Here is a 23,646-nt window from a genome sequence, read left to right on the forward strand (position 1 = left end):
CTCTTTTGGTTTAATTTGTTTTAATAAATAAATACAAAAATAAATTAATCTCATTGAGACAGAGTCATAGTTTTAAGGGTCAATGGGACTATAGACATATCCAGCTGTCATTCTCCCATGTGGAGTGGTTCCAACTGGTTGGTCAATGGGAGACCCGAGTCAAATGAGAAAACATAAAACAAAGTGATGGGTGAGTGAGAAATGGTGAACATGATTTGTACAGTCTGTCTGTTTTTCTACATTTTGATTTCCTGTACAGTCTAAAATTCAGAGCAGACCTACAGTCATTAAGTGTGTTTGAGTAAGAGTAGCACTTGATCAGGTTCACTCTTTAAAACAGTGTGATTAAGAAACACGTTTTAAAGGTTGCTTGTGTGGATTTTAGAGTTCTGGATGTAACTAATAGTATGAAACAATGTTCTAAACAATGTTTCTTAACGATTTGTAATGTATTTGAAAAAGGAATAAGATCTGAGCCCCTTTAATCAAGCAGAATCGTTTCTTTCTTTCAGAACCTCTTAACAGAACGAGGGTCTACATAAATATTGGCGCCAAATTGACCAGAAATGTTTTTTTTGTTGAAGATCCAACTTTTAATTCCCAAAAGAACCATCTACAAGTAGTTAGAAGGATGCCTAATCTTAAAGCTTCTCTTACTCTGAAACACTTAACGATTGAAGATCCTTGTAAAAGCTAAGATATGTGAAGACCTTTGTGAAGAATGGCAATGTGAGAATCTCTACAGTGTATCTAAACACAAAATCTAAATATGCTTCAGTTGCTATTAGAGATATTCAGTATTGATCCATTAGGTTTTCTCATAGCACCCGGTGCTGTATAGCATAATTGACTTTGTTGTTCAGAGCCTTCTTTGGGCCAGCTTATCTGTGGTCTTTAAGAGAGGGTATCAGTGTGCCCCAAATGAGTTTGCGCCTGTATTTCGGCTGTGCGACAGAAACAGTAAACTCACAAGACTGACTTGATCACGCGTGAAAATGTTTTAGTTTCCTTCATACAGCTTAAAATAACCCAATCAGCCACTTACACATCACTGAGAGTACCAGATAACCAATAGCCACCACTTAAAAAAAAGCTACCTTGACTTTGTGGATTTAAGCTATTTAGAGGTATACTTCGGAATGACACTGATTTACAGATGTGGCAGGTTAAGGTGTATGTTGTGCTGTCTGTGTTAAGAGAAAACCTGTGCTGTGTGTAGCCTAATTTTTTTTTTTGTAGCTTGAGATGGCAATTCCAGATCTAGAACGAAAAATTCACTCTAGGATTTTGGATCTGGATCTGCCACCTTTGCATTTAGCACACACCATTCCCTGGCTGTTAGAAGAGGCAAATGTAAGATTTTGAAATCATGTTCCTAAACATTTTTCTACAATCTCGCAATCACCTTTAGAGGAATGTTTTTTTTTTTACTCTCTTCACTGTAAGATATCTAATGACAAGGAGGGGTAGAGCTAGTATTATCAAACGCTATGTTAGGTCAAAACACAATATCATGTTAATAGCATATACATAGATAGCAACACACATGCTCAAAAGAATATATATACACACACTGTACATGACCAGACGTGTCCAAGAGCTTATACTGTGAGACTGCCTGCTCAACAGTCAAGATGCACTCAATAAAGAGGCCAATAAACAATAACGTCAAGATTAATGTTCAAGATTTTACACCCAAACTCTTCCATTCTCTCAAGAAGGTCCTCTTATGTAAAAACTGAAATAAAACCAAATTAAATACAAAATCAATGAAAACAATGAATGATATGAACTCGTCACCATGTTTCCAACATACCCTTAATAAGGCTCTGATATGATAAAAAATCCCATAACATTTCCAAGAATATCCATTGACTCCATTTGTCTGAAAGAAAAACACATCAAAAAAATAGCTTCAGGAAGACCAGTCTTCTCTCGTCGGATAATGTCCTTTTCACAGAAAGTCTTTCACTATAACCTCTGTTCAAGTCCTTTTCCATGGAAAAATGTATTTCAGATATATTCCAAAGCCTTTCCCTGGTCAACCCAGCTAGCGTGGCGCTAATGCTAGTCTAAGCTTTGCTAATGTAGCATGCTCCCGTATCCGTGCTCCCAAACAGTTAAATGCTCAATCTGCCTCTCATGCATCCTGGCCCTACTAAACCCCCCCACTTACAGTCTGGCCAGAGGAACAGGGACAGATGCCATAGGGCCAATGCCATGCACCTTCCTACACTAGACTGTGATCCATTAACTGAACCAAACTGCGGTTCTCAAAGGTTTCCCAGCGTCATGCTGATTGTTATGTGGTATCTAATAGTAATCTTGAATGCGATGGAGATGCTGTGAGGCCTCAGGAAACCTAAAATCTGGAGTCATCTTCAGACAAATTCAGAACTTTTTTTTCTCTGTCTGGGTTTTAAGTGCAGGAAATAATTTAACCAGCTAACTGATGCTCGGCGCATTAGCCAATGCAAAAATGAAAAATCAACAATATTAATAGTGCTATACACCAAACATCCATAACATTAGCACCACTGATAAGTGAACTTGGGAATATATATATTGATTATATTAATCTACAGAGGCTTTTTCTGTTCTTAAGTTCATATGGTGGAAGCAAGAAAGCCAAAAAAGAAAAGGATCTGAGACACTCCAAACTGAAAATAACTAAACAGTAATGGCTGAACGATTGGTTCAAAATATCTCCAGAACATCAAGCGTGTCTTGTGGAGTGTTCCCCATTAAGGAAGGCCAGCCGATGGAGCGGCAATAGGATCACAGGACCCAAGCATCACTGATGCTCATGCTAACAGCACCTGCTGTTAATTTTTTTTTGTTTTTTTTGGTCAATAAATTCTCCGAATAGTAGCAAGGACTTAATACACAATATTAGGAGGTGGTGCTAATGTTATGGCTGATCAGTTTATGTTTCATTTTACACTAAAGCATGTAATCAAACTATTTATTTAACATCTGCTTCACATGTGCTTTACATCTCCCTCTTGACTTGACATCTTTTTTAGGTGAAGATCTGTTCTGGAGAAGCCGTTAAGAGTGCAAAACAACAAAGCGATTGTATTAAACAGGGGGCTTCTACACTGGCAAGACATACTCTAGCTCTAGTAAAGGTCACTGAGATAGCACACAATGCAGCGAATGGCATCAGTAGATACAGGTGTTTATATACACAGCAGCGCTAGGAGGTTAGCCGCCACACGGGAAAGCAGCAGGGACTGCTGGGTTGGGGGTGGGAGCAGCTACAGGTGTAAGATAAGTAGATTGGGCGCTTTCTGTGTGTAGCCAGAGCACCTCTGAGGTCACAGTAAGAGAGGAGAACACACACACTGTGTCTTTTAAAAACTACTGGTGTTGGAGAAGGGAGGAGAAATGAGAAGTAACCTGATCCACGAGCTAGCATGATTTAATGATGCTGGAGAAGGTCTGGACGGCTTATACACGTTTAGGGAATGTAGAGATCTGGGAAAGAGAGAGGCTTGCTCTCGATCTTTCACATTCTCCTCATTCATTCTCATCAGAACGTCTCTCTCGTCCTATAGCACGTGGCAACAGTTATACTGTGCGAAGGGAAGCAGTTTTTCTTTGGAGGTGGGCTGAATATTGAAGGACAGGGCTTTCTCACAGAGAGGAAACTGCAACAGGCGGTCTCGCAGGTTCACGTTCTTGTTCTTGATGTCCGTCCCGGCATCCCTAGATACCCGGTGGCCCTGTTGAGGTTTGGTATGGGTCTCTTCCACTTTCTCACCCTCCCCACCCATCCTGCGCATCTCCACTCCATCTGGGCCCAGGTCCACGCAGTGGTTCTTGGGCAAAGAGCGTGGTGAACTGCAGGGGGCAGAGATCACACCTTTGTCCAGAAGCTTTGCCTTGGAAGGAGTGTTGTTATTGTCCTCTAGAGTGTCCTTGGAGGGCTCAAGTTGACCCAAGCAACATTGCACAGCATTAAGTCTAGGTGCTTCTGTTGGAGGAGGTCCATTCTGCTCCCTCCGTCCTTCATCTTCAGTGCTGTCAAGATTGTTCCCCAGTCCATCCCTTCCTGGGTGCTTATTGTTCTGTGTTCCCTCAGTCTGGGACATGGTCTCCTTATCTTCACTGATTTGTTTGCTGGTGTGCTTCTCTTGATGCTCCTCAGTCATCCTGCAGATATTAGCCGCTAAATCTTGTGATTCCTGTTCTTTACCACATTCTTCTTCCACCTCTTGAAGTGCCTCCTCTACTAACATCCCAACCTTCCCTCTTCCTTTCCTCTGCTCTGAGCCAGAAAGTGAGTGAGACGATTCTGAAGAAGGTTCTTCTGACACTTCTAAGCAAGGTTTGCTAACCTGCTGAGCAGATTGAACTTCACCTTGCTCCTTTTCTTCACCTTCCACATCGTCCTCCTCTTCTTCTTCACAGATTTGTTGTAGAGCCCCAAGGCTTTTCACAGTTGGGGCTGGTTCTGGAGCTACAGAACGGAGACTAAGACCCAGGCAGGAGCTTGGGGCACCAAAGTCGCCGAAGGAGCCGTCTTGACGACTGGTTTTGGGAGCCAGCAGGTCTCCGGATTCACACACGCCCCGGCGGGGGAACCCTGGAGATAGGGAGCCTAGTGGAGCCACAGGAGCCAAAGTTGCACCTCTCAGGGGATCGGCCTGGGGACTCCGGCCCTCCACCAGGTCCAGTGGCTCAGATAAGGGCCTCCTGTCGAGGTGAGAAAGTTAGTTCAGCATGCGTTACATTCCAGTATCATGGTCATCATCTTATAACGGGTAACATACTGTAAATATTCAGTTGATTTCAGGGGTGTGAAAGTGTATTTGTGGATAGACAGAACTTCCAACAGAGCAAAAGACTTTGATACATGTGTCAACTTATGGTAATAGCTTAGTGACATAATTCACATAAGTCACATAATTTAACCCATTAACAGGCAGGCATTTTTGTACAATTTCTGCCTAATAATACACGCCTTTATCCTGAGGATTTCAATTCAAGCATAACATATAAAGGTTTCATGTTTGATAAGACTAAATCTTTAAAAAAAACTATTTAAAATATTAAAAAGCTAAATCTGCAACTGTCAAAATGTAATGAATAAAAATAACAAAATTGGTGCTTTTTTGAATTGAAATAACTGATTTTAAAATCAATATTTTAGTGAATACAATTTAAACACTTCATGTTCTCCAAATCTTTCATTTCATTACAAAACTACTAGTTTTTGTGCCTATTTTCAAAGATGCATAATTTGAAGTTGAATCCTATTACTTAAATATAAAGTGGATTAGAGAGTGAACTACTTTTTGTAGTCCTGTAGGAATCTCCAAATCCCTCAAAGTTTTCAGAATGTAAATAACTTATTTTACTGCAGATAAAGGGGGTTTTATATACGGCCAAGGCCTGGTAAGTGGTTAATGGTAATTTAATGCTTCATGCTGATGTTAAGCAGGAGGTAAAGAGGAAGATACATGCATTGTTATATGCAGACAGGTGTGTGTTTGACTCACTCTGTATGCCTTTGCTCTGGAGCGAGGCCATTTTGCTCCTGCTTGTCTCGTAGGATGCGTTCTCCCAGTAGGTAATATGTAGCTGTGATGTGGTTATATCTGTCAGCCTCCAGTGCTCTAAAACACACACAAACACACAAAAACTTTACATACATAAAGCACAAATGTGACCAATTTAATTTGTTTTTTCACCGCCTTGATAACTAAAGATGCAATAGATCACTAAACAATACTGTCTTAAGAAATGATTTCCAAACAAGATCATCAACAGTGTTGAAAATGTGCTTAACAATATTACTCAGAATTTCACATCATCATTAATAAACTACTCATTAGCAGAGATGTATAAAGTACTAGAGACCCAGATGAGTAAAATACAAATGCTCTTTAAGTATTCAAGATTTTTGTACTTTAGTATTGCAGGTAGTTTATTGTAAAATGTAGTACTGAAGTACTGAACATAAAAGTACAGTACTGTGTTATTAGTGTAGTTATTACAGAAATCAGTGGAAAGTTAGCGGCTCTGGCCTTAGTGATGTGAGTTTGAAAGATCTCTGATCATTAGTGTGTAATTAAGGCTCATGTTGGTGTTAAATTGCATTTTATTAAATTGTTAAAATTGCAATTTTGTTAAATTGCAAGTTATTAACTGAGGTAAAACTTTGTGATCAGTTAACATGCTTTTTGCATATCATTGAATAGTTTAACCATTTACATACAGTACCAGTCAAAACTTTGGACACCTTTAAAACAGTGTTTTTTATTATTTATCAATTTTTTGTCATCCAAACTATGAAGAACATATGCAGTTATTAAGTAAACAAAATATATACAGTTGTGGTCAAAAGTTTACATACACTTGTAAAAAAACATAATGTTATGGCTGTCTTGAGTTTTCAATAAGTTCTACAACTCTTATTTTTCTGTGATAGAGTGATCGGAACACATACATGTTTGTCACAAAAACCAGTCATAAAATTTGGTTCTTTCATAAATTTATTATGGGTCTGCTGAAAATGTCACCAAATCTGCTGGGTCAAAAATATACATACAGCAACAAAATTTGTCAATTTTGGTGATGTAGCGAGTTGTGTCAATCAAATTAGCTTCATGTCATGGCCTCTTCACTTCTTGTAAGTGATTCTGATTGACTACAGCTGTTGACTTCTCATGAGCCCATTTAAATAGGGCTCATTTGACCCAGTGATTAGACTCAGCTACAAAAGCTACAATGGGAAAGTCAAAGGAACTCAGTGTGGATCTGAAAAAGCGAATTATTGACTTGAACAAGTCAGGGAAGTCACTTGGAGCCATTTCAAAGCAGCTACAGGTCCCAAGAGCAACTGCAGACAATTATACGCAAGTATAAAGTGCATGGAACAGTTGTGTCACTGCCACGATCAGGAAGAAAACGCAAGCTATCACATGCTGCCGAGAGGAGATTGGTCAGGATGGTCAAGAGTCAACCAAGAATCACCAAGAAGCAGGTTTGCAAGGATTTGGAAGCTGATGGAACACAGGTGTCAGTCTCCACAGTCAAGCGTGTTTTACATCGCCATGGACTGAGAGGCTGCCGTGCAAGAAAGAAGCCCTTGCTCCAGAAAAGGCACCTTAAGACTCGGCTGAAGTTTGCTGCTGATCACATGGACAAAGATAAAACCTTCTGGAGGAAAGTTCTCTGGTCAGACGAAACAAAAATTGAGCTGTTTGGCCACAACACCCAGCAATATGTTTGGAGGAGAAAAGGTGAGGCCTTTAATCCCAGGAACACCATGCCTACTGTCAAGCATGGTGGTGGTAGTATTATGCTCTGGGGATGTTTTGCTGCCAGTGGAACTGGTTCTTTGCAGAAAGTAAATGGGATAATGAAGAAGGAGGATTACCTCCAAATTCTGCAGGAAAACTTAAAACCATCAGCCCGAAGGTTGGGTCTTGGGCGCAGTTGGGTGTTCCAACAAGACAATGACCCAAAACACACATCAAAAGTGGTAAAGGAATGGCTAAACCAGGCTAGAATTAAGGTTTTAGAATGGCCTTCCCAAAGTCCTGACTTAAACCCCATTGAGAACATGTGGACAGTGCTAAAGAAACGGGTTCATGCAAGAAAACCATCACATTTAGCTGAACTGCACCAATTCTGTCAAGAAGAGTGGTCAAACATTCGACCTGAAGCTTGCCAGGAGCTTGTGGATGGCTACCAAAAGCGCCTAGTTGCCGTGAAAATGGCCAAGGGACATGTAACCAAATACTAATGTTGCTGTATGTATATTTTTGACCCAGCAGATTTGGTGACATTTTCAGCAGACCCATAATAAATTTATGAAAGAACCAAATTTTTTGTGACAAACATGTATGTGTTCCGATCACTCTATCACAGAAAAATAAGAGTTGTAGAACTTATTGAAAACTCAAGACAGCCATAACATTATGTTTTTTTACAAGTGTATGTAAACTTTTGACCACAACTGTATATGTTATAACCAAACAGATCTCATCCTTTTTAACTCAAAACCTTTTAATTAACAGCGATGATGGAACTGTTGTATAATCATGCCTGTGGCTCATGCCTCACCGCAGCACAGCAGTGCCAATATTACACGTTATAGCACTCCCTTTCATGTATTATTGCTTAAATATGGCAAGAACTACTTAACTAAGTAAAGAATGATACATGAAAAATGAATAGAAAAATGTCCCAAGTTTATTTGCAAAAAGACCATCAAAAACACTATGATGAAACTTTTGACTGGTTACTGGATGATTCATTAATCAGTACATCATTAATTGTGCTCACTCTTGGATGGTGTCTCTGTCCGCGATGTTGCCGCTGGCCATGGCCTGCAGGATGAGTTCGTGTTCGTGTGGGGAGAGGCTGCGGTGGGAGGTAAGCGGGGCAGCGCTGTGGCCAGAAGGCGAGGGGTCGACCCCATTGAGCCATGGGTGGGCTTCAATATCAACCAGGCTCGCCCGCTTAGAGGGGTCCCTCTGCAGCATCCTAGAGATAAGACTGGAAGAGAAAGAGAGCGAGAACGTTTTTAAAATGATATTCCCCTGCATACAGTACAGTGCACATATTTAGATGCAGGTAAACATAAAGTGTTTTATTCAGTATATTCAGGTAGTCAGCTGACCTCATTCTTTCAGCACATACTGTTGCTGAACCTAAACCTGCAGACCAACTGCAGCATCAACCAACCCCACATCATTTACTTACTTAAATCCAGTCGACCACTTTTTTGTTGGCCTGACAAATTTCAAAATCAATACAGTATTGTATATATCAAAATATTGTGATATTTCACTGATTTAACAGTACAATCTGAGAGAGTGATTGAGGGGAGACGGAAAATTGGATGGAGGCAGACTGTGTGTGTCCTTTCTACTCATCAGTGCAGAACGATTCAAAAATCAGAAACAAGGAAAAAAAGCCTCATCTTCAAAAACATGCTTCTTTTTTTCCTTCCAGCTTCCTCATCCGCCCCTCCATCCCTTTTTCAATTCATTTCTCCCTCTCTCTGTCACTTTTCACACTTTCTCTCACTCAGTCCCTCTCTCTCTCTCTCTCTCTCTCTCTCTTCTGATAAATATTCACTGCCTGGTTGCCAGTCAGGCGCTGCTATTTGCATATGCGCATCTGGCTGTGATAAGAGATCCAATGAAACAAAAGTGCTTATCTCACTACTCATTAATATTCATGAGCACCTGCAGAGTACGGTGATGCGAATGGGAGGAACGTGAAAGGCTGAGTGCTGTGCTGTGCATCTACACAAACACACACACACACACACATGCACACAAGTACAGCCACACACACACAGGCTCACATGGGAGTGTGTGTGTGTGTGTGTGTGTGTGTGTGTATGCACTGCACCACGATCATTTATTTACTCTGTTTGAGTGCTTTATTGCATTGCGGTACTACTAGCATAGCCAGCACAAGCATGTAATCAGCACGGTCAGCAGGGGGCGCCAAAACACTCTTACTGAGAGTGTGTGTGTGTGTGTGTGTGTGCATTAAACCCAGTGGCTAATTTAGTAGGCTATAATTAGTCCAGATGTTCCTTTCCCCTCACTTGCCCTTAAATTTGGGACCACTCTCTGGGCCTTTTCCCCCCTTTGATGGCCAATTAGTGCTGATGTGAACTCAGCCTGGCTTTCTGGCAGGGTAATACCCAACAAACAACACTCCACAGTGGCAATTTCTTCCACACTCTTCCTCTGAAGCAGAAAATGTGAACCACATGTGTTCTTAAGCATTTCTCCCTTGGGTTTGTGATGCAACATCAACAACAACAAGCAAACAAAAACAGAACCAGATTTTTTTTTGTCATACAGTGGTGCTTTTAAGTTTGTGAACCATTTAGAATCTATATGTCTGCATGAATATGATCTAAATATGATCATAAATCATCACCTGACCTGATTATTTATATATACCTGAATCTGAATATAAATCATCGTGAGATTTTCACACAAGTCCTAAAAGTAGATAAAGAGCACAGTTATATAAATGAAATAAATGTTTATATTTTGGAATTACCAAATCAAAGTCCTGAACTTAATTCAATTGAAATGTTGTGGAAGTCTCTAAAGTCTCTCAGTTTCTCAAGTCTCACTCTTTGAGCGAGTTCACACGCTCACACGCCACACATGGTATTTCTCACGCTTGCCAATCCATCGGCTGCATATTATAGAGTACTCTCGTTAGGCCAATCAGAATATAGATCGCTCTGTTGTTAGGCAGACCTAGTCAAAGAGGGTGGAGTTTCAGCCGGAGTGTCAGGCACACTTCGGTGAACAACTGAAGAACTGCTACCCCCCCCCCCCCCACCCCCCATTTAACAACTAAAGAAATTCAACATCTTAGAGTAGAAGCTGATCTGTACAGACGATTGGGTTAAAATTCCTCCAAGCCGGTGAGCAGAACTGATCAACAGTTAGCAGAAATGTTTAGTTGCCGTTATTACTGCAAAGGGGGGAAATCATTTTAGATACTGAAAGCAAAGGTTCACATACTTTTGCCATTCATAAATATGTAATAATGGATTTTTATCAATAAATAAATGACCAAGTATAATATTTTTGTCTTGTTTGTTTCGTTTATTCTCTTTATCTACTTTTAGGACTTGTGAAGAACTTCTGATGAAATCTGGGGATGTTTTAGGTCATATTTTTGCAGAAATATAGAAAATCCTAAATGGTTCACAAACTTTCAAGAACCACTGTATTTGAACAGGTTCAGGCTGGGCTGTAAACACTGTTTGAACAAAAGTATTGGGATACCTACAGTATAAATTATACCTACAGAATGTAACACATTTATGTCATTCCATTTTACACTGACATGCCAAATACCTGGAGCACGAGATCTATGATATTGTACCTATTGACATCCCATGGTCATGACCCATGGAAGCTAAAGAATTCTGCTCTGGCCTTTGGGGTATGGGTGTGTAGTCTCGCTTATCTGTGTAGAGTCGCTTATCTGTTCACAAGTGCAATTCTAGACAGATGCCACCACTGGTTACGATCATTACCACCCACTGTGCTGCTGTCCACTGTGGGTGGTAATTAATGGCTTCTGTGACGTATTCACCGAACACACGTGACACTGCAGATTGACCAATGTTAAATGGCTCCACAACTTGCCTTGCTCCAACATAATTTATGCTGCCTTCCCATGAGTATATTGGTCACTCACAAGATAACACCTCACACCTTATACAGGCATGGGCATTCCCAAGTCATCTCCTGAGAAAACACTTCATGATCAGTTTACATATTAGTAGTAAATGTCCTAGCTTTGGTAAGCAACCTTACTGAAGCTCAGTGATTACCTGTTCAGCATAAAAATCACCAGCTCACCCATTTCCACAGCTGCATCACACTGTTTGCATTCGATTTTTTTATACCAGGCAACCCAGGGTGTGAAAACAGGACTGAGGAAATGCCATTGAGCAAATTTGGAGATCACTACCCACACAGATTACTGTGACATACCCCACTGTTCAACCAGCTGTTGGTGCTTTAACTCAGCATGTTTCCTTAATATCTGGTGATACATCCTTATGTTATGAGTTATTACAGAAGATATAATTCTTAATGGTCCTTTAACCTTTGTTATTGTTAGTTCATATTAGTAAATATTAGTAAAATACTACATTAAGCACATTTATTGCTATCAAAATAAAATAAAATAAAAAATACTACAGAAACAGTGCTGTACATTGCTCCTCATCTGACAGTAATCTATACTGCTCACACTTTATAAAAAGGTCAACTTTAGTAGTGTAACTAATTACTAAATACTAATTTAATTTAAAACACTGAGAGAGAAACAATCCAGTAGAGACAGTACCCCCCCCCCCATCAGTCTTCCCCCGAGGATAGAAGTGTTCTAGCTGGACGCAAAACATTTCCCCATTAAAGGAGTTTTTTGATCGGGGTAAAGATTATGTGACCTAGTCACTATGTTTGGCTCTGTGGTTTAGACCAAATGTCTCTCTCTCTCTCACACACACACACACACACTCAAGGCCAGATGTGTGTGCTACACAATCGGTTGATTCAGACCCAAGGCTGAATCTGTGATCTTTGCTTCAGGGTGTTCTCTTTCCACAAATAACCCAGCCATAAACCCCTCAAACAAAAGTTGGCCAAACCAACTTTGGGTTCAGCTTGGAGCATTCTGAACATGAGCTGAATGAAATGACTCAGCTCAGGACTTACTTAACGTGAGCCTGAAGTTAAAGGAACTGAGAAAAAAAAATATCAGTTAACACCCTGTGTTTAGCCAAGATATTTTTAGTTGACTCTGGAGCCATGAGGCTAATGGAGCTTATGGACATGTGCTGATATAAAAAGATAACATTACAATTAAGGATGCGCTGATCATTAATTTTTATAGACTGTTCTAAATTCCTAATGGCCTTTAAAATGGTATTTAAAATGCATTTATAAAAAACAAGTTCTTAACATAAATAACACCAAGTTAAATAAAGAATGTTTGGAGCAAAAACTGAGAAAACTTTACAAGATTGTGTAGATTGATGGTCTGGTTCCGATGGCACCTGTCAAGGGGTGGATATATTAGGTGGCACTGAACAGTCAGTTTTTTTAAAGTTAAAGGATCCTATCTTACACTCTATGTAAGGCACGTTGCGATGTTCATCTGCTATCTTACACCCTGCCAACAGTCTATTTTCACACCTTGCACATGCATTGTTTAAATAGCAAAGACGCTCACAAAAAAAAATCTAAGCCGATGGGTGTGGTAATCTGGAAATGAGGTGTGTTCAGGAACATTTCTGGCATATTGCTATCTTAGCAACAGAAAACACAGGTGTGCCACTGACTGAAAACAACCTAGACAACAGTCAGCATTTAGACGTTCATTGCTATTTTGGCAAAGCAGACGTGTCACGAGTACACCCCCACTTGTTACACATAAACAAGGACAAACCCAACATCGACACCAACAATAATATAATAAAAATGAATGAGGAGCACAGAAGCTCTGCACTGTTAAAATTCCAATCCGCCAAAGTCAGAGCACACCTGGCTCTTAAAGGGAATGGTAAGTGACACATTGTTATGTCACCTATGATAATTAAGAGAATTATTACATGCCTTTTGCTTGTTTTCAAGCCATGTAAGTCATACTTTTCCCGTTGTTATGATAGCAAAAACACACTGACACACCCTAAATCAAGTTGCATGGTGCACAGTTGGCAACTCTTCTATAGATCTCTAAAATAGGGCCTAATGTGTTGAAAGCAGGAAAAATACAGTTAACAATTGGCTGTAATGGCTGCAAGATTGGATCAGAACAGTTGCATAACATCAGGCAGGTCTGGTGGGGTGTTCCTGGGATATGCTCTGGTATGGTCAGTACCTACCAGAAGTGATCCAAGCCAGGACAACTGATGACCTGTCAACAATGTCATGAGCACCAAGACTCATTGATGCTCATGGAGGCTAATGTTGCGCTTTGCTTTAAATACCACAAGTCACTTTGTTCAAAGGACTTGTGAAGTTCGTGCCTTGAGGAGCACGAGGGGAGTTATGCAATCTCCATCCACGAGGAGGTGTTCAGTAATGTCTAACAGACATGCTTATTTGGTTTCTGAAACAGTGTGACTCAACTGTTATCTACAAATACGCACAAAATGTCCCATTGCTACAAACATTGATAGAAGTCTGTTTGAGATTACTTAACAGCTGGACATGGTCTGAGACGAATGTGTGACAGTTTAAGCAGAGTTGCACTCTGTGCAGTGTTAATGTGGTGAGGCGTAATCTTTTTCCACAGCATTACTTTCGCCTCATAGTTCCAGTGCAGAACTAAAAAAAAACAAGTCTTGGATGATTCTGTATTTTGCTATACTATAGCTTTAAAGGAGAACTCCAGTGTAAAATTGACTTTGGGTATAGTAAAACATGATAAAGATTACTAACCCTTGTTGAATAGCCCACCTCCATTTTTCTCCAGCTTTCTGAAATCCAGTAATTTTATTCCGTTTGCCAAAACATGCTTTAGAATGGATGATATAGGGCATATTTTGCCCCTGCATAAAAAATATTTTTGACACCATTATCCAAGATCAAAGTAGCGCCACACCTCATTGGTAGAATCTGGAGAGCTCTTAAGCTCTTAAAATTACATTAATACGGCATTAATAACTTTAAAATTGCACAAGAAGCTAACTGTTTAAAAACACTGTTTATAACCTGTAGCATAACCTAATAATCTCCTCGCCTCATGTGCTTTTAAAGTTATTATTGCCTCGTTTTAAATGTCAGGGCTCTCCAGGTTCTACCTATGTGGTGTGAAGCTACTTTGAGCTGCTGGATAACCGTTAAAAAGGGGTAACATTTATCTACAGGGGCAAAATATGCCCCATTTCATCCATTCTAAAGCATGTTTGAGCAAACAGAATAAAATTACTGGATTTCAGAAAGCTGCAGGAAAATTGAAGGTGGGCTATTCAACAAAGGTTAGTACTCTTTATCATGTTTTACAACACCAAAGGTAAGTCATTTTTTTACACCAGAGTTCTCCTTTAATGTACTCCTTTAACTTGAAAGCTATAGTAAAAACCTAGCAAAATCTATTTTCAGAGTGCATCAAGATTCACAGAACTCATAAGGTCCATAGAAGAGCTGATTGTTAATGTAAATGGAAAGGAACACAGCTTTGACCCTTCACCAATCATTTTCTGACCTCGTTCAACTTCTTTTGTAAGCGCTCTTTCATAAGTCTGCTCCCAGGACACTGAGCAAAGTAGATGAAATCAACTGGAAAATCCTGTTAAAAACACTTCTTCTGAACCAAAAAGACAGACCGCCTTGACCCGAAAGTGTCTAAATCAAACCACAACATCAATCGACCCAAAGCCAGAAAAAAGCCCAACACGTCTTTGTCATCGGAGCCCGGTTTTGTCATGGCGAGACTTTGCCGCTAGATCACCTCTAATAAGCCTTAACTCGTCCAATTCCTGCTCGTGTTTTGTAATTGGCTGGCACAAACAGATGTAAACAGCAGGAGTACAGTGTGTTCAGCTTCAGCCTGTCCCTCCTGCTCAAGGTTGATAAGAGAGTGTAAGGTTTAGCGCGAGGGCGACGGAGAGACAGCATGTTGAGAAACAGCGTCCTGCAGGGCGATCTGCTAGCCAAGCTGCATTCCACACTGAGATACTGACAACTGCCTGAAAACAGCTACACACTTCACTTACTCCACCGCTTTCAGCCTCAGTGCCAAAGGGGCATCACTGCGTCTCATCATCACTCCAGACTGAATGATTGGCTCTGTGTTGGATGAGCCGTGTGTCTGAGCTTGTGTTTGACAGTTGTGTCTTCCTGCTGGGACGGGAACAATATCCAGTCTTGCTGTGAACTTGACATGGATTGTGGTATTATATAAGAGAACTCAGTAGTTGGTAGTCTTTGGGGTATGTATTTTGGGTTGACTGTACAGAACCAGTCAAAAGTTTTTAAAAAAGTTTTCATTTCTTTGCAGAGAATGAGAAGGTGTCTAAACATTTGACTGGTACTATATTTCAGCCCTAACCTGAAAACGACGTGCCTAATATTGTGTAGAGGGGAGGGTGCGCATTTCTAGCACAGAAAACCGGGCCAAAGAGTCTAAAAGCGGCGAGAGAGAAGTTTTAGCGCAGAAAAACTGCCCAAAGAGAGTAAAAGCGTAGAGAGTGCGCATTTCTAGCGCAGAAAAATGGGCCAAAGAGTCTAAAAGCAGAGAGGGTGTGCATTTCTAGCGCAGAAAAATGGGCCAAAGAGTCTAAAAGCGGAGAGGGTGCGCATTTCTAGCGCAGAAAAATGGGCCAAAGAGTCTAAAAGCAGAGAGGGTGTGCATTTCTAGCGCAGAAAAATGGGCCAAAGAGTCTAAAAGCGGAGAGGGTGCGCAGTTTTAGCGCAGAAAAATGGGCCAAAGAGTCTAAAAGCGGAGAGGGTGCGCAGTTTTAGTGCAGAAAAACGGGCCAAAGAGTCTAAAAGAGAAGAGAGTGCGCATTTCTAGCGCAAAAAAAACGGGCCAAAGAGTCTAAAAGCGCAGAGGGTGCGCAGTTTTAGTGCAGAAAAACGGGCCAAAGAGTCTAAAAGTTGACGTAATTAAGGAGTTTAATATTAAGAGACATCATGAAATGAAATATCAATTTGAAAAATCTTAGTTTACACAACACTGTCAAAGATAGATAAAGATAGTAAGTCAAGAGTCTGTGGCCCGTGACTTCAAATATATTTCTCCTTCTGGCCCCCAACAAAAAAAGTTTGGACACCCCTGTTCTAAAGGATCTTCCAAAAAGAATTGGATCATTCTCACCAGGTCTGGCTGAAATAGTCCTGAGAAATGATACATAATATATTATAATTCCTGAAATGTAAATATTTTAGCTAAAACACACATATTACACTCTCTCAACACATGGATGGCATGTAATACATTCTTTTTAAAAGAAAAGAAAAAAAATACAATTTCATGAATTATAATATATGATGTTTTATAAATTATTTAAGTAAAATTGTTTAAGTAAAATTAAGTTATTGTAAATAATTAACATTGTAAGCAAAAGTAAGTGAAGTTTAATAAAAGAAAGGATTGACTGAAGTTCAGTTCACTTATTTACTCCGTGTGACATTTAAGTCTTGAATCCAAGTTACTTAAATTTATCTGAAATTAAATTTACTTAAAAAAAGCAAATGCAGAAAGTTGCGAAACATTTTTAAAGTAAATTTTACTCATCATTTTTTTCAGTGTACAAGAACTGACTGTTCACGTGGTCCCTAATGTAACCCCCATATTAAAAAGTGCCATTGAAATCAGATCATCAGTGTAAAAAAAAAAAGTCAATATTATGATAGTGTATGTGTGCATCTTAAGTTGTGAGTGTGTATAAATGCAGATAAATAAATATTCCTCACTCTTTACACTCTGCAGAGACGTGATCTGGGACGGTGTATCTGCAGTCCATGATCATGATGAGCGTCTCGCTGTCGTTGGCCTCCTGAAACGGCGGGTGGCCGCACACCAGCATGTAGAGGATCACACCCAGTGACCAGATATCTGAAACACAAATATCACACGTATTATCAGACTGGACAGTGATTCAGCTCCTGTTTCTGATGCATCAATCTGTCATGAACTGTTCTGTGCGTCATTAGAGCAGCTGTAAGTGAGGAGTGGGCAGGAACACAGGAAGGAACCCAGCTGTGGCCAGCTATGTCCTTACATAACCGCATATAAAAATATCAAAAAAATAAGTACACATTATGAGCAGGCAAATAAAAGGAATGACCAACGCGACCCCAGATTCAATTTTCCACGAATAGACTCCGAACTTTCAACCAATCAGCTGAAGCGTAGACTTGAACTCCAGCAACCTCAGACCCTCAGTCTGTGTCAGTGACATTCTTCTCTGAGTCCATGAGGCTGTTCTTCCTCCCCCTTCCCCTACAGGCTTCCTTCCTCTGGGCACCCAGAGATCCCTGGAAACCCTTTTAGAACATCCTGAACAGAGTGAATGGGCCAAAGGGAGAGAGAGAGAGAGAGGGAGAGAGAGAGAGAGAGAGAGAGAGAGAGAGAGAGACTGGGCTTCTCCCAAAAGTGAGAGGGTTTGTTTTGGTAGTGCTTCATTCCAAGACTGCCGTCCAAGAAAAAAAAAATCTCCTTGTTTTCACAGTTCTCTCTGCTTGTAAAGGTTAAATTTACCAACGTCTTTAATACAATGGCATGCCACATGTAATAGGACAGGACCTCCATGTCCTATACAAGCAAAACCATACTGTTCAAATATGCAGGATATGTGTGTGGGGCCTCATGCATTGCTTTCTTTTTTTTTTTTTTTAATTTACTTTTTACATTGTAGATTCATTTTAAAGACATTATTAAGGGATACATATGGAATCACGAAGTAAACAAAAGTGATTTTTTTTTGTCCCCCACAACCCTTTGATCTAAACATGATGAACCGAGATGGTGAAGAAAAGCAGCAGCTATTTATTGTTCAGCACCTCCAGGAACTCCTTTAAGACGCTGAGAAAACTATTCCAGGTGACTCTCCCTCATGATGATACTGAGATTAAAATACCAAGAGTGTGCAGATCTGTGCTACTTAGAAGAATCTACAGTATAAAACATATTCTGGTTTGTTTAAGACTTTTTGTTTAAAGATAATTTATAATTATAATCTTAAAATGCATTGAATGAGAAAAGGTGTGTTTAAACTTTGGACTGGTACTGTACATCTGATGCCTGAGACACCGTTTTACCTTAATTTTGTCCCTAAAATATATATTTTTAAAAGTTCAATTTTGTCAATAGTGGAGGGAGGATACTGTACATATTGGGGGTTTCATTTAAGTTGTAAATACATACAATTTTTAGTTTATTCAACCTAACCAAGTTTTGTTCACACAACAGTAGTTTAATTAGCTTGACAGTTTTTCGAAAGTATTGTGGGCTTAAAGAATTTGGTTTATTTAAAATATATATATATGTAAAATATGTATATATACAAATTTTTTTTTTTTTTTCATTGACTCAACAAACATTTTTAAGTTTACAGGTTGAAGTTCTCTGAACTCAATTTATTGAGTTGTACTGGCTGGTAAGTTCACTCAACTTGATAATATTAGTTCTCCTGACTAAAACACAAAATCACTTTTTAGACTGTCTACAGTATAGTTGTGTTGCACTCATGACAACTTATGCCTTGTTTCATTTATAACCACTGTAAAGAAATCAAGGTCCTTATATTTCTCTACAATGAACCAATTCCAAACTCATTCTAAAGGTCAGTTAACATCTCAAACACTGAATTATTAAGAAATTCTGCTGGTAAAAAAGCTGGTGTACTTCCCCCTTTAAAGCTATGGTTGTGCTAGGGTGGAGTTCAGCAGTGGTTCAACTCAGATGTGCAGAAACAACAACCAAAAAAAAAAAAACACAGGAACACAGACCAGTGTAAGAGACAGGAACAGATATGGGTAAGAGGTGGATCTGAACCCTGCTCTGTTTGTGGGTATGGGGTAAACGAGCTCAACTCTCACCCTTTTCTCACACTCAGCAGCAGCTCTGTGTGAAAGGACCACAAGAGTGTGTGAGGGAACACGATGTGTGTGTGTGTGCCCTGGGTACTGTGTAAGAGTCATCAGAGCAGTGTGGGAAAATGTGGGGTAAGTGTGTGAGTGTGTATGTTGAGAGTATGCTGCATAAAGGGTCATCAGAGATTGTAAATAAATATATATACCCACTATTTGTGTGTGTGTGTGTGTGTGAGAGTGTGTGTGTATTCACTAAGGGAACTGTTGTCCCAGCAGTGGCATCAAAAAAAGCTAACAAAAACTCTCTTCTTCTCCTGACTGCACTTTCTGTTCCTACTGAAACAACACACACACACACACACACACACACTGAGCACATGTGCCTGCGTGCAAGACCCACAACTACACCCAGTAGTTATGTAACTGATTGATGGATCATTGACACGATTCTATCTTTCATTGCAGAGCTAATCTTTGTATTGGAAATTTGAAGGCCGCTAGCCAGTGTTCTGGGACACAAGTGCTATATTTAATCAGCTTCAATCATTCGATGACAGACGGTGGGTTATGTAGGGTGTGTTGTGTGTGTGTGTGTGTGTGTGTGTGTGGGTGTTTTCATTCATTTTCAAGCGACAAAACAGGACTGACCTACAGGACCAAAAAAATACTTCTGCTGACAGACTTACAGACGTATATTTCATGGTATTTTTGCAATAACGATACTGCATCAAAGCACAGAATAAAAAATACATTTTCTGAATAGACTACTGCAACAGTTGAAAATAAATGAAAATTTTATTTTATTTTTGCATATGATATGATTACTGAGATGTTAAAAAATACAAGAATTTTATCAGATTTTTAGAAGAAGTCAATGATCTAGAATGCCATGATACTAATAATGCACTCCAAATATCTCCATATATCCAGGATTAAAGTCAAATAAATGCTAGTAGATATACTTAATGAGAACAGATCACATGGTATATATTATTACATATTGGGACATATTATTATTATTATTATTTTATTTTATTTTATTTTTTTTTGATGACCCCTTGTGACCCCTTTGATGGAAATGTTTGTGAATGATATTAAACTATATTGATCAGATTAATTAATATTCATCTGCAGATATACATATATATATATATATATATATATATATATATATATATATATATATATGTGTGTGTGTGTGTATTTGCATATCTGTGTAACCAATGATGTGACTTATAGGAGTGGAATGCATTTATTAAAAGGAGTGTCCACAAACATTTGGACATAATGTGCAACTTTTCATAATATACGGCATATGTCTGATGTATAAAAAGCAAAGTTAGGTGTGTATACAGTGTGTGTGTGTGTGTGTGTGTGTGTGTGTGAGAGAGAGAGAGAGAGAGAGAGAGAGAGAGAGAGAGAGAGACAGAGACAATTTGGATGCAGCCAGTTTGTTCTGTTTCAGGTCACTGAGGCAACACTCGTTTGTTGGATCAGTCTGTTTATTTTTCACTGTCTCTGTTCTCCTCCTCTCTTCACCCTTCTGCCACTCTCACTTTCTATTTCAGTATCTCTCTCCCCTTCTCTTTCTCTCTCTATCTCTTTATCCAACCCTGTCTATATAACTCACTCTCATCTCTGGAATAAAGTTAGAGACAAAAATAGACACAAAACAGTGTCTACAGGGCAATGCATTATTCTCTAAAGATAACAGATAACTCTCTTTCTTTAGTCTCTCTCTCTCTCTCTAGTTCAGTTCAGTGGTGCTTTATTTGCATGAATGTAATTAGTAATAATAAGTCAAAACAGAAATTAGAACATAAGATAAAAATAAATGAATTAACAGATTATAATTAAACTATATAATATAGTTAGTTTGCTTTTACATGATTATTAGTGATCAAAAAAACAAACAAAAACAATAACAACACATAAAAATTAAAGTAAAAAAGACATATAAGATTCTATCATCTTTTTCTTTCTTTCTATCCCCCTCTCTTATTCTCTCACTGCCTTTCTTTTGATCTCTCTCTCGTTCTGTCTCCCAAATCTTATTCTGAGATTCCTCCATCCTCTCTCTCTCTCTCTCTCTCTCTCTCTCTCTCTCTTTCTATCCCTCTTTATAAAATATGGCAGCAGATGGTGTTTGTGTCTAAAGTAGATTTCCGCTCTGTTGTTGAGAGGAAATTCTCTGAATCTGCACCTCATAATCACAACCTCTCTTCCCCCAACACTCCACTCCCTTCGTTGGGTAACGTCCATGTTCGTCAACACCATTTGGTGTCTAAACAGCTGAGGCTTCCAATCCTCACGGCTCATTACATCACGCAGCAAATCTAATCTCACCCCCTTTACTCTGATCCAGGATCAGCCCTGCTGGCCCTTTAGCTCACCTCACAATGAGGAATGATATTTAAAAGCTGATCCCAGTTCAGTGCTGACCAATTCTGCTGGCCATGTGACTGCCTTCACTCAGCGTATCACAGAACATCCACCGAGTTCAGAGCCGGCCACTCTAATAATGAATGGAAAATTGGCCCAGAGAGAAGATAAATCTACACACACACAATCTGTCCCCACAGCCCACACTGGCCACTTTATTAGAAACACCTATTACCTTGTGCTTCCACTCACTGGCTACTTTATTAGAAACACCTACTACCTTGTGTTTCCTCTCAGTGACCACTTCATTAGGAACACCTATTACCTTGTGCTTCCACTCACTAGCCATTTTATTAGAAACACCTACTTTATTGTGCTTCTACTTACTGGCCAATTTATTAGAAACACCTACCAATATGTGCTTACACCCACTGGCCACTTTATTAGAAACACCTACAATCTTGTGCTTTCACCCACTGGCCACTTTATTAGAAACACCTACTATCTTGTGTTTCCACTCACTGGTCACTTTATTAGAAACATCTACTAACGTGCTTCTACTCACTGGTCACTTTATTAGAAACACCTACTACCCAGTTCTTTGACTAAGTGGCCACTTTATTAGAAACATCTACTAACGTGCTTTTACTCACTGGCCACTTTATTAGAAATACCTACTATCTTGTGTTTCCACTCAGTGGCCACTTTATTAGAAACACATGTCTTAGGTGTTTAGTACGTTGTTTGTGGTCTGGAATAATTAATGTGTGTGTTGGCATCACTATTCATTAGAACTACTGGTGTAAGTCCAAAAACACAAAGATACACACACACACACACACACACACACACACACATACAAACGCACAGCAGGCTCACAAGGGATGGTTGTGAGCCTAATGTGTGTGTGTGTAGAGGTTATATAACGTGACAGTTGTGTGTGAATGGGAACATCTCCAGACTCCAGGGCCTGTTTCTGTTCTCACTGTGTCACACGCATGGATGTGTGTGTGTGTGTGTGTGTCTTGAAGGCTGGGTTCTTGCCCCACCGTGTCCTCAGTGTGTCAGATTCAACACATGACTGAGCTTCTTAACACACCACCTCGCATGACACACTGATTAGTGATGCCCCAGAAACCACATTAATGACACACACAAACACACAAATACACAAAAACACACACACTCTGACACTTATCAACATCAACATTGTCCACTTCTCCAGTAGTACGCAGACAAAAGCATCCAGACATCCCTCCTAATGAGCACTGTCAGCGGCTTTGAGTTTGTATAATCTCCATAGAAAAGCATTGGCCAATAGAACAGAACACTCTGGAGACTCACATTACTCTATGGCAGGGGTTGGCATTGTAACTATAATGAAATATAATGAAAAAAAAAAGCTTTTCTGGAGAGCTTTTGTTTACATGCCTGCCCTGTCTCTCTGTTGCGCTTGGCATGACTTCATTTTTTGACTGTTTTCGTTTTACACCTGTTCTTGTTTTTTCCCAAGCACACCCCAAATCACTAGCCTGTGCAGCGGTAGTGTATTGGACCATGACCCTGACGACACGGGTTCTATTCCGTGTGAGAAGCGATATGTTTCTTTTTTATTTTTTCCTTTCTTCTTGGGTTTACTTGCTTTGAGATCAACTGTTCTGCAATTGGGTTCAACAACCCTCTGGGCTGGAGAGCTACTAGTCTGTAGCACTCCATCCCATTACACTTACACTAACCTGACCTCACTGATGCTCTCGTGGCTGCTGAATGCAATCAAATCCTTCTCAAAGCTATGTTCCAACATCTAATAGCAAATGAGGAGAGACTGTTCTCTCTCATTCACCTAAACTGTGTGTGTAAAACTCAAAAAAATCCTCAGCCAATCATATTGCAAGGTCAGGCTTCAAGGTCAGGCTTCATTGTAGTTCAATGTGGTTACACTTTTTAAATGATTCCCATTTCCAGTCAATGATGGCCACTAAGGTGGAACTGTATCGGACAAGTGGTTGCTGTGGTGAACCAGGTGGCTGTGATGGGGTTTTCAAGGTGGTTGATATGATATTAGATTGTTGGTCGTGATGGGGCTGCTAGCCCTAGCTCACCTCACACTGAGAAACGATGTTTAAAAGCTGATCCCAGTTCAGAGCTGACCAATTCTGCTGACCATGTGAGGTGGCTATTCTAATAATGAATGGAAAAT

At 39.7% G+C, this 23,646-nt stretch overlaps 1 protein-coding gene across 1 annotated transcript in view; it reads right to left on the reverse strand.

Annotated features, from left to right (window-relative positions):
* Positions 1 to 3: 3 nt before the first annotated feature.
* snrkb (SNF related kinase b) overlaps positions 4 to 23,646 on the reverse strand; it is a 54,183-nt gene continuing 30,540 nt past the window's right edge. The window contains exons 3-6 of the mRNA XM_049483846.1: positions 16,944 to 17,085; positions 8,302 to 8,514; positions 5,508 to 5,624; positions 4 to 4,701 (exon numbers count right to left, since the gene is read on the reverse strand). Of these exons, the coding sequence (XP_049339803.1) occupies positions 3,555 to 4,701; positions 5,508 to 5,624; positions 8,302 to 8,514; positions 16,944 to 17,085 (1,619 nt within the window). The 3' untranslated portion in view covers positions 4 to 3,554. The remainder of the gene's footprint in view (positions 4,702 to 5,507; positions 5,625 to 8,301; positions 8,515 to 16,943; positions 17,086 to 23,646) is intronic.

This window comes from Astyanax mexicanus, chromosome 10 (assembly GCF_023375975.1).
Source record: "Astyanax mexicanus isolate ESR-SI-001 chromosome 10, AstMex3_surface, whole genome shotgun sequence".
Classification (NCBI taxonomy): domain Eukaryota; kingdom Metazoa; phylum Chordata; class Actinopteri; order Characiformes; family Acestrorhamphidae; genus Astyanax; species Astyanax mexicanus.